Raw genomic sequence first — 12,972 nt, forward strand, 5'->3', positions numbered from 1 at the left:
CCCCATTATGTACTTCCATTGCACAAAGACTTTACTGTCATTAGGCATTTAATATCTATATCCCATAACAAACTGTTAGCCAAATAAGGGTAAGGACCATGGATTTCTGTTGTATCACCAAGAACGACATACACGAGGTCTTCAAAGTGATATGCAAATAGTTAATTCAATTACACTAAGTTATAGAGTAGTTTTCCAATTAGCATGCTTTGATTAAATATAATTTTAATGTTTTCTGTATTTATGAAACATAATAAATTATTAGGTCGAGATACAAAGTTAAACCAGTTATTATCTATTCCTAAGAAGTATACGGTCTAATAGGGACAATCAGTTATGTTCTTGAACTACAGGACGATAAGAGAAAACTGACAAAAGAATGCAATTACTTCAGGGAAGAAATGGCATTTGAATTATTCTTGACAACATAATTATATAGTACCATACATTTCACAGCAATGTGATTTTAAAACACCATTAACATTAATAGAAATTTTAAATTTACCAAATCAATAATTTTTATTCAATAATTTGTTCACTTGGCAAAATGTACGAACCACCTACAGTATACTTCACTCTTCTATGTGCTAAAAAAAGAGCAAAAAACAAAATTAGATGAATTCCCTACTCTCATGGACCTCACAGTCTGGAGAATTTTTATTATTATTTCATGAATACTTAACCTATAAAAGGAAAAGACTTAAGTTCATAATTATTATAAAAACTTTGATCACACCATTCACTTTACAAAATTTAAAAAATCAACTCCATAAGTGAAGGAATCAGGGGGCTGGGGAGATAGCTCAGTCGGTAGAGTGCTTGCCTTATAAACACAAGGCCCTGGGTTCGATCCCCAGCACCCAAAAAAAAAAAAAAAAAAAAATAAGTGAAGGAATCAGATGTTAAGCATATGAGCACACATGGACTGGAATATGAAGCACGGTTTTAAAAAAAGATTTGAGAAACGTTGCTTACCCATCTCTAATAGAATATTTCCCAAAGAGTGAATACTCTCCAGGTGTGAATGGCATCCACAGATAGCTTAATGTCTTTCTTCTAGTTTGAAATGCTAAGGGTAAAATGCAATGTTCGTGTTAAAAAATATAATGCCAAGATGTTATTGTGATTTGACATCATTGGAACCATGATGTTGCTCTTCCTAAAGGAAATACACTGTTTAAAATTTCCTTAGCTTACTCTGTCCTGATTTTGTATTCTGCATTTCCTGTGTGGTATCTGATGATTAACTATCCCTTCAGTGAGATATGAAATTGCCAGGACTTAAAGAGAAAAGGAAGAATAATTTTTAAAAAGACACCCTGAAGCCCCAAAGTGATTAAGAATGTTTAAAATGCAAACCATTGTGCATCTCATACCTACATAAATCTTCTCTATTTCTGTTCACCACTGAAGGGAGCTGTAGTAGGAGACCTAGAATAAGAGTCCAAAAAAATACTGAAGAGCTCGGCCCTGCTCTACTGACTCATCTCCCAATCTGAGCAAGTCATCTGACGTTGCTCTCCCAACTTACCTCATCCAAAAAATTGTGTGTTGGACTAAATAACCTAAGTACCCAATCCCAAATTCCATGATGTCTTTGTTGACTTACATAATTCTGAGTTCCTTAAAGGTGAAAGTAAGATCTTAACAACACAGGCTCTCCATAAATGAATGAAAAAATTAATTATAAAATAATGCCCCCAAAATCCAACATGAAGCCAGGCTCAGTGGCACATGCCTGCAATCCTAGTGCTTGAATTTCGCAGCCTCCAGAATTGTGAGAAATAAGTGTTTGTTGTTTATAAGCCACCAAGTCAATGGCATTTTGTTATAACAGTCCAAAACGAATAAAATACAAGATTACCTGTATTTCTTTAAAACTTCCTGCAGCAGTGTATCCTTCCTAGAAAAATCTCACCTGAAATTGAAGTTATGAACTCAGAAACAATGTTCTAAGAAACTGTATTTATAGGATACTATAAAACCTTTAAAAGCAAGAAAATAAGAAGGTAGCTGGTGTGGTGAATGTAACTTGGGCATTACCCAGGAAAATAATGTCTTATCAAACCTTGTATGAAGTACTAAGTATGCAGCAATATTTATTATCAGACACACTACAACTTACTACCCCAGCCCCTGAAATTCATGGGCCTCATTTTCAGAAATTCAATATTTATAATTCAGCTAAAACTGTACCAGGCATTATTAATACAAAGAATAATTAAACACAATTCCTGCCCTCAAGAAGGTTTCACCATTAACAGAGGAAAGTAACAAAGATAATGTGGCAAATGTGATGACCTTGGAAATCATTTCATAAGAGCACACAAGAGACACCCAATCTGGCTTGCAATAATCAAAGTCATACTAGACAGAGAATGTAGGAACAGAGATTTGAAATGAAGAAGATAGTCAGAAAGGAATGGGGTAAGAGTCAAGAGAGTAAGGTGGGTGACAAGCAAAAGCACAGCTTCCAGTGTGGAACCAAAAGCAAGCCAGGGCTCTGCTGAAGCCTAAATCTGAGATGAACATAAAAGAAGATAAAATTGATGAGAACACATAATAAACAGAGCCTAGTATGACATATTTGATTTTATTCTGTAGTTAAGGGAGTTTCAAACTTGTAGAAACCAAAAAACAAAGAAAAAAAAATTAGTAAAGAGCTTCCTAAGACATCAAGAATACAGAATTTACATTCTGTAAATACAGAATGAAAGGGACAAGAGCACCCCCACTGCTTAGCCCATACACTGGGTTTGAAAACCACAGCTAAGAAGTGATAAAGATTTGCTGCCTCGGTTGGTTCCACAATCTGGCTATTGTGAATTGAGCAGCTATGAACACTGATGTGGCTGCATCTCTGTAGTATGCTGATTTTAAGTCCTTTGGGTATAGGCCAAGGAGTGGGATAGCTGGGTCAAATGGTGGTTCCATTCCAAGTTTTCTAAGGAATCTCCACACTGCTTTCCAGAGTGGCTGCACTAATTTGCAGCCCCACCAGCAATGTATGAATGTACCTTTCTCCCCACATCCTCGCCAACACCTGTTGTTGCTTGTATTCTTGATAATCACCATTCTAATTGGGGTGAGATGGAATCTTAGGGTGGTTTTGATTTGCATTTCTCTTATTACTAGAGATGTTGAACATTTTTCCATATGTTTGTTGCCAACCTAGATGTCCTTCAATTGATGAATGGATAAAGAAACTGTGGTATATATATACAATGGAATATTACTCAGTCATAAAGAATGATGAAATTATGGCATTTGCAGGCAAATGGATGAAATTGGAGAATATCATGCTAAGTGAGATAAGCCAATCTCAAAAAACCAAAGGACGAATGATATCGCTAATAAGTGGATGATGACACATAATGGGAGGTGGGAGGGGTTAGTGTTAGGGTTTGAGTTAGGGTTAGGGAGGGGGGCAAGAATGGAGGAAGGAAGGACTGTATAGAGGGAAAAGAAGGGTGGGAGGGGTGGGGGGAAGGGGAAAAATAACAGAATGAATCAAACAATATTACCCTATGTAAATTTATGATTACACAAATGGTATGCCTTTATGCCATGTACAAACAGAGAAACAACATGTATCCCATTTGTTTACAATAAAAAATAAATAAATAAATAAATAAAAAAGATTTGCTGTCTCAATAAAACATTGTGATAGATGTTCAGATATGGATGTGAGGAAGACGGGATTGAAGGCAGAGACAACAGTTAGGGACAAGTGGCAAAAACCAGAGCAAGAGGTGTTGAGGACTTGAATCAGGGTCATGTGGTGAGAAGAGAGGGGAGTATCCCTGGGGACCATCAGGAAGCCTAGGGATGCTAAGCTAACTTGCATATCAGGTGGCCACTGATCCCACTTGGCAGAATTATTGGATCCCAATGGGCAGGTTTCCAATAGACTAACTCACTAACCTAATTCCAGGGGAAGAACACGTCTCCTACAGTACTGTGTAGCAGTTGATTGAATATTTCTAGTCAGTTTTCCTAACCACTAACCAACATTTACCTACTTCAATAAGTTTTTCTTACATTAAATATTTCAACAACCAATAAATCTGACAGACGTTTTTCCCCTCATAAAAAGAAAAGGAAAGTACAACCAGTTCTAGGACATTTCTTTTGTTCAACAGAAAACATTACAGTCATTCAGTTTTAAAAAAAAAAAAATCTCCAGCTCTAATAATTAGCATATACCATTTCTTCCTCATCTATTCTGTTTTACCTTACCTTTCAGGGCATTGCTGGAAAAAAGCTGTCAACTGCTGCAAAAGCACTGGCCAGCAATCAGGTCTGTGTTCAAGCACAGTGATCAAAGGCTGAGGACGAGTTCTGAAAAACAAAGAAAGTCACACGGGAAGCTGTCATTTCAGGACTACATAGTCGCAGTATCCAAATATAGCAGCAAGAAAAGCCGACACCATGTAGAGATTTTTTCCAGAATTCGTAACTGTCACAAAACTATCAAATGCCGCATTAATTGCAAACTTGATTCATTAGAAGTAACTTTTCCCCCCTTTCATTCGTTTTGCAGAAAAGAAAATGAAATGGACCTGGAGACTCAGAAACCCATATTTGAGACCAGACTGCAATTTAATATCTCTGACTTTGGCCAAGTTGCTGAATCCAGTGGTTCTCTCAAATTTGCCCCTTGATTCCTTCACTCTTGGAGGTCACAGGCTACCCTCATCCTCCTGCTGCTTTCTTTTCAAGCCTGGAAGGTTCCATTTCCTCTAACATTAGCCCACTTTGTAAACACTACCTCTTCTTCTCACTTCGATCTTGGTGCATGCTTCAGTGTCCCCTAGCGTATTGAAGATAAAAGAAAATATTCCTCCTATCCCAAACAACAATCTATCCAAGTTGAAAAGGGTCACAATTGCTGCTGAATGGGGATAAATCCTTTTACTTGGGCTATTTCCATTTAGATATCAAAAAGACTACATTAAACATAAGATCTGAAATTTGACACTCAAAAAAATGAAACTAAAAAGGAAAAAAGCCCAACTACAAATTATTTTAAATAGTTCAAAAAGCCCTAAAAGTAATTAGGAATTTATCAGTTTTTCAAGCTATGAAATATTATATAAAGCTTTAATTATTATTTATTTCTTTTCTCCAATGATTTTAGTAAAACCCGAAATGTTCATTGCAGAAAAAGTTCAAACAATACAGAAATATGGATATTTTAAACACAGAAGGAACCATATATATAATGCTATTCTTTAAAATTAATTAATTTTAAGCAAGAAATGAATTCTCAGCAATTATTAAAAAATATTAGACCATCAGTTACACTCAAATTGCTTTATTTATTTGTTTATTTGCCATGCTGGGAATTGAACTCAAGGCCTTGCCCATACTGGACAAACTATCATTGAGCTATACCTCCAGCACTCGGATGATATTTTAGAACTACCTTCTTGGTAGTTCTCCGAGTGTTTGGGCCTTACCAGCAACATCAGCATCACTGGGAATTTAGAAATGCAAATTCTCAGGAATCAGCCCAGACACAATAAGCAGTCCTCCAAGAAATTCTGATGTACTCCTATAAAACAGTTAGATTAGCTGTGGAGCTCTTAACACCAGTGCTCAGGTCTCAGTTATCTTAGAGTTGCTAGAATAGAGTTCATGCATCAGCAATTGTTAAAAACTCTACAGATAATTTTAATGTGTAGCTGAGGTTAGGAATCACTGCTAGTAAAAACCACTAAAGAGCAAGGTCAAGGGTAGAAGAAAAAAAATTTAAAATAGAAGTACCTCAATCACATCGAAACACTCATGTTAAACATGTCTCTGACACTCGTACACAATTTCTGGATATTATAATACCATCTCTTTATTTTCTTCTCAAGCTCACCTCCTTTTTCACATACTCACTTCACGGGCTGGCAGCCTCCTGCTGGCTAAAAGGCAGGCTATTTCTAACTGCCAGCTTAGCATCAAAGCTAAGGGATGGCTCCAAGCAACTTTTTACACCCAAACTCAGAAATCATATCAAAATCATATTTCCAAATTCCAAACCCTTTGGAAATTAAACGTATCTAAAAATGGCTCCCATCCTAGTTGCCGCAGATTTATTAACAAATATTATTATCCTAAAAGCCACTCAGATATATCAAATCAGATAAACTCCTGAGATTGAAAGTTCACTGGGTCATGTTCAGTTAAAACCTCCAACCAAATAAAAACAATAGCAAGTGCAAGGGTTTTTGCTGTGAGTTCTGATAAGCAATGTAATGATATAAGGAGAATCAGATAGGACCATTCATTAATCCTGCAGCTAATGATGGCCTTTAGGACTATTTAAGTAGAAAATCCAAATCACCACAAAATTTTTACGTGATCCTAAAAGCACTAAAGTATTTTTCAATATTCTTTCCTTCTAAGTCATTCCATTCCCTTGCCTATCCCTTGCCAACACACACACACACACACACACACACACACACACACACGCACACAACCCTAAGGATCTTAAAATACTCTGCTTTCTCCAAATTAAATCAGGTCAACAGAAGTAAAAGACTAGTTTTAAAGTAGGATTAGAAATAATGCATCTGTGGCAATCTATTCTAATATGATGTAGTTTCTACTCCACTCAGATAAAGGGAGCCACTCTAGATCTGTTGCATAAAACTGAAGGCCAAATAACAGAATGAATCAAACAACACTACCCTATGTAAATTTATGATTACACAAATGGTATGCCTTTACGCCATGTACAAACAGAGAAACAACATGAATCCCTGTTGTTTACAATAAAAAAAAAAAAGAAGGCCTATTTTGCCAGCTATTGGATTCAGCAGATTTTACTTAGTATGTCAGATTCAAACTCTAAAAATGAGATCAAATAGAATATGTAGGATAAAGACTATCCAGTAATCACTAAGACGTCTAGATAATTAAGTTATCCAGATAATTGATTATGTCCAATATAAGTGGCACTGCTGTAGGGAATAATATACAATATTGATTCCAGGAAGCAGAAAATCTTGAGGGAAGGAAAGCACAAAATGAAAATATAGACTCTTCTTGTTGACTAGCACTTGATTATAAATATTGTACTATTTCAACTGAACACAATCAACCTAAAATCAATTATAAATGACAAAATTTTATTAACACTTTAAGCATAATCAAGAGAGCAAAATTCTCCCTTGTGAATCATTGAATTGGTAGGTGAATGCATTCAGAATATATAATAAAGTGTCATGCTTAAGTAGTGGAATAGGTATGTATTTTAAGTCAATAAATTGAACTGCCATGCATGAGAGTTTCTCAATACCAGAACTACTGACATTTTAGGCAAGATAATTCTTTACTGTGGGGTTGTCCTATCTACCACAGGATGTTTATAGTGGCATCTCTGGCCTGTTCCCACTCACCAGGTGCTGGTCATGCTCCCCCTGCTCATGACCATCAAAATGTCTTCTGACATTAGCCAACGTCCCCTGGTTCAGAACCACTGCTCTAAGTAAATGACAAGTACGGTGGGGCCCCAAACCAAATAAAGCACAGTACCATCCCCAAGTTATTCAAAAAGATTGATTCTAACTTCATCCTGCCTTCTACTGAACCAAAAATAATCAGTCGTGCTCAAATTTTTAAGTTTCTTGTGGATATATAGTTTCCAAAAATTAACATTAGGTACACAAGAGCAACATAATACATTAGATACTAGAAGACTTAAAATGGTAAACAAATATAAAATTATTCCTTTGCAAAATAAAGGATTCTGTTCTAAAATAAACAACATTAAATAATATACATGCTAATTTGGTATGAAATCTGGTATGAAAAATAAAGTTATTTTCCTATTTAAACTGTTTTAATTCGTGCATTTAAAATGTCATACAGCTAAATATAGTTCACTCTTGATATAACCAAGGACTGATTATTAAATTTATGGATTATTCAAGATTTTTCTTTTCTTTCTTCTTCTCACTCACAGCTTGTTACCCATTTCTCTTCTTTCAAGTACAGTCAACTGAAAAAGGTCAAGGTAAAATGAAAGAATCCACAAGTAAACAAGTCAACAATTTTAACTTGGAAGTACTATTGATGAAAAAGAAAAAAATATGATACCAAAAACTAACATCAAAACAAAACTGGGCTTACAACTCAAAATTTAATTATCCCCAAACCTGGGATTCAAGTTATAGTCAGTTGGCCACAACCTTTTATTCAAATGATGTTTTATGTGATGATACAATTGAGCACTAACAGTGGCAGCCACTAAGCTATGCAAGTGTAAAAAGAAAAACACACACACATGTGGCACATTATCATCATTTTTATATAAGCAGTGCCTACAAAGCATCATGGGAATCATTTACAGATACGCAATCGTTTCCATATCCTAAGTAAAACAAAGTGGAGAGGTGGGATGGAACAGTGGGAGACAGCACAGAATTAAGAAGCAAGAGTTCCAAATTTATATCCTGGTTCTGCAACAAATCATGAGATCTCAAGCAAAAGAATTAACCTCTCTTTGCTAGTTTCTTTATCTATAAAATCAGAAGACCAGACTAAGCATCTAGAGCTAAAGTTATATAACCCCAGCCACCACGAAAGCCCTACCCTTAGTATGCTTGAAACCAGAGGTGGAACCAAACCCCACCAAACCAAAAAGCAATAAAAATGGCTACTTATAATTCTATGCCAAGCCTAAGTGGCTTTAAGACCAATGTCTACTAAAATCTAAGGCCTCAAAAGAGAGGCCTCCTATTTTTATCTCAGAGACAGACAGAAATCATCCTGCTTTTTTTTTTTTTTTTTTTAATTTCAGAGAGAAGTGCAGTGTTCAGAAGGAGCCCACAGAAATTTTTAAGTCACAATTTTCTAACTTCTAAGATAGCCAGTAGATTCTGCTTTCTCCTTAGAAGAAAGTAACATGGTTTCTAAAAATTAAATCAATATAAACCAGGCAACCAGGTCACTCTCCATTGGCCTCTGGTGTCTATATTATCTACTGTGTTTTTTCCCTTTTTCCTGCCATAGGTGAACCAATTTGTTGAACATTCTTTGGCATTTTCCCATTTTGTTATCTGCAAATGTTATAAATGCCACTTTAAATACATCTTACAACATAATACCTAGCAAGTAGAAACACTCTATAAATATATACTAGTATGATATCATGAGGGTAGATTTGTATCTTAAACTAGAGCCCATGCAGTTTGAAAGGCAGATCTGTCTTCTTAATCTTTTTCTTTCCCTTGTGGTGCCAAATGCAGATCTATAATTAATGTAATTATCTCACACACACCCCACACACATTCCCCAAACCATCTTTTTAAACTCAAACTGATTCATTCATGTAGTTGTAAATGGCAAAAATGGTAAAATAATCTGGATCATAAAAACCAGTTTATTATAGTACCTCTAAAGCATCGTCCCAAAGTGGACATTGATCTGAGGTGGTGGGGGTGGAGGGATAAGAGATGAAGCACACAGGGCTGGTACCTAACACTTCAGTACTCCTACCATTTACTAACACTGCTAACAATACAGTACCGGCATCTTAATAGAACGGAGCAGGAAGGAACAAACGCTATATGCATGGTTCTACTAGGCTAGCATAGAGGCAATAATAAAATAAGGTATGCAACTGGATTCACCTTTCCAAGAATAAACACATCAATCTTAATAGAAATGAGGGGATTAAAAAAATAGTCTGTGGTAGGTAAATCAGAAAGCAAAAGTTATTTGTAACCTTTAGGTCACCTCAACCTTTTTGCTACATTTCTGAATATAGGGAAGCTGTGATTTGATTTACATCATAAATTCAGTGACAGGCACAGATTGCCTTTCTGTGTGAGGAAACAATGCCTGCAGTCACCATGCATTTTCATGTATGCAGCTGTGACCCTGGTGCTTTCAGAAGCATAGCATGGCACTCACTACATCAAATATGCATTTTAAAAGCATCTCTCTACCTGCTCTGAATTTTGATTTGAAAGTACTGGTTAGAAGCGGATTTTTTTTTTTTTTTTTTTTTTTTTTTTTTTTTTTTTTGCAGTACTGGGGATTGAACCCAGGGCCTCACACATGATATGTACATGCTCTACCACTGAGCTATATCCCTAGCCTTCAAAGTTGATTTTTTTAAAAGGGGAAAAAAAAAAAAAAAACTCTGCAGATAAGTTGAAAAATTAATAAAACAGCTATTATGAAGATTCCCCTGTGACTATTACTATAAAAAGGAAAACATGGATCAAAAAAAATTAAATAATCATGAATTGTCATTTGTGGCATAATTTTACAGCAAAGGGAATTTTTATACATTCTACCAAGCTCATAAGAAAAAGACTTAGACAAAGGTGATTTTAATTTCTCTTTTTTTGACTGATTACATTTTCTTTAGGTCTGCAAGACTGACTGGGAGCGTATAAGATTTCTTTACAAATATACCTCATATTACAATGCTTCTACCCTTACACTGAACCTTTCCCAGGACCCCTATTTTGAGGATTGGAACTTTAATGCAAAGGTGCCTGCCAATGTTAGAAGTCTGAACTATTTTAGGAACAAGGTAATGACTGGGGAAACAGAAGTACTTAGGGATCCAAAACCTCTCTTTCATTAAGATATGTGCCATGATCACAAGAAAAAGAAATTAGATACAAGCAGGCTACAATTATAATGTTTTTGTGGTCTTAAAGACATTCATCAGATTATCATACCAATTTTTGTAATTAAAGATCCATATTTAAAAGAACTTATTAAGCCTTTGCTGGTGGCTAATGCTAGCCGGAAGATTGTATAACATTGCAGCTTATTTTTCAGATACAATTATAAATCCCAGGTGCAAATCCCCAGGTGATTAGAACCATAAATTGTGAACGAAGATTTTTCTGGGTGGGAGAGGGGAGACCAAAAAGAAAACAAGCAAAACATGCAGCTACATAGAAAAAAAAATCGGACTGCAAAGAGCCAGATGGTCTTCGAAAGTATCACTGACTGCTTGCCTAATTACTGCCCTAGCTTCCTTTCTATCCTTAGCTCTGCTAGGCCTTTTCAGGGGCAGATTTGACACTGATACTCCATTCTTTCCCATCTTCCTTCTCCCGATTTTTATATAAATATTTATATAATCCCTCTGAAATGTCATGCAAAAATTTGAACACATATATGTAGGTATGATTTCTAGGAGAAAGTTTAAAACTTTAAAGAGAATTTCAAAGATTGTCCCTACTACTCCCACCCACCCAAGGTCGGGGGAATAAGTACCAATAAACTATTTCTAGGTACATCCAATGGAAGTGCTACAGTTTGCCTTTGCTAAATTCCTACTTAAAAAAAAAAAAAAACCTGAACACCATTTCCCCCAACAAAAGATTGCACATGTATTCTTCCCAGAAATGGCGGATCCCTAAACATTTAAGTTTTTGTTTTTTTTTTTTTTGTTTTTTTTTTTTTTACTTGTAGATGTACACAATTCCTTTATTTTATTTTTTTAGGTGGGGCTGAGGATCAAACCCAGTGCCTCACATGTGCAAGGCAAGTGCCCCACCACTGAGCTACAATCCCAGTCTAATAATTAAGTTTTTTAAACTTCAGTGAAATATAGTAATGTATTCCACTTGTTTCAACTCTGTATGGCAGCTCAAGAGTGTAGTACAAATGATTTAACAAGGGTGCCAGGTTTACTTTATGCTGAGTAAAACCAACAACTGTATCTCAAGTGGCCCTTTCAGATAATATATTCAATTATTGAAATAACTAACTCCCCCCCAAAAAAAGCAAAATGCTCACTTTGACAACAAAATCATGTGATAATAGCTAATGGTCAATTTATTAATGTTAGAAAATTCTAAGCAACCTAATAAATATTAAATGTAATATAACAGACAATGTAGAAATGAAAACCACTATTTTAATTAAAGACTGAGGTTTATTTTTAGAAAGTTATAAAAAGGAATTTACCTTCAGAATATGAGTAAAAGTCCAAAACAAAGCCAAAAACACTAAAAATTCACTTGTCTTAGTAAACATTAAAAGAACAAAAATTCCAGGACAAATAAAATGTGGTGTATTCATGCAATGGATAAAAAGGAACTCAAGTACTAGTACACACTACAACATGGATGAAACCTTGAAAACACTATGTTAAGTGAAAGAGGTCAGATAAAGAAGTTATATATTGTATGATTCCATTTATAAGAAATGTCCAGAATACACGAATCAAGAGAAACAAACTAGGAGTTGGGGGTTGGAGGTATTAGGGAATGATGATAATGGATAAGGGGCTCCTTTTGGGGATAATGAAAATGTTCTGCAATTAGATAGTGGTGAAGGTTAAACAACTCTGTGAATGTAATACACTCACTTGTACACTTGAAAAGAATGGATATGATGGTGTGTAAATTATGCCTGAATAAAAAAGGCATTAAAAAATTCTAAACTCAGTCAGGTACAGTGGTGCACACCTGTAATCCCAGTGGTTCAGGAGGCTGAGGTAGGAGGATTGCAAGCTCAAAGCCAGTCTCAGCAACTTAGCAAAGCCCTAAGCAACTCAGTGAAACCCTGTCTTTAAATAAAATACAAAAAAGGGCTGGGGATATGGCTTAGTGGTTGAGGGCCCCTGAGTTCAACCCCCAGTGCCAAAAAAAAAAAAAAAAAACTAAACTAAACCACATACATTTTAAATTGCTAACTTTTTTTCAGTTTTAGAAAAAAGGTTATGTATCATGTGAAGTATGAATACCTTGGCTATATAATAAATGTATAAACTTGGGATTTCCCTTTGAAAGAAAATAATTTCAAACCAGAATCTATACTCTCATAGTCCTTAATAGATAGCCCAATTGTCATTTCCATCTCTAAAACATATCTATCTCCTTTGCCACTAAATGTGAGGAAAATGATGGAGTTGAGACATCACCATGTTGGAGTGAAACCACAGTGAAAATGGTTTAGGGGTGGTAAGCTTAATGAGAAGCAGGATGTGTGCAAGGT

The 12,972-nt window shown here is 35.5% G+C and overlaps 1 protein-coding gene across 1 annotated transcript in view; it reads right to left on the bottom strand.

Annotated features, from left to right (window-relative positions):
- Focad (focadhesin) overlaps positions 1–12,972 on the bottom strand; it is a 299,217-nt gene that overhangs the window by 221,005 nt on the left and 65,240 nt on the right. Inside the window, exon 6 of the mRNA XM_047524416.1 lies at positions 4,240–4,341. Coding sequence (XP_047380372.1) covers positions 4,240–4,341 — 102 coding nt within the window. The remainder of the gene's footprint in view (positions 1–4,239; positions 4,342–12,972) is intronic.

The sequence above is a fragment of the Sciurus carolinensis genome, chromosome 14 (assembly GCF_902686445.1).
Source record: "Sciurus carolinensis chromosome 14, mSciCar1.2, whole genome shotgun sequence".
Taxonomy (NCBI): Eukaryota; Metazoa; Chordata; class Mammalia; order Rodentia; family Sciuridae; genus Sciurus; species Sciurus carolinensis.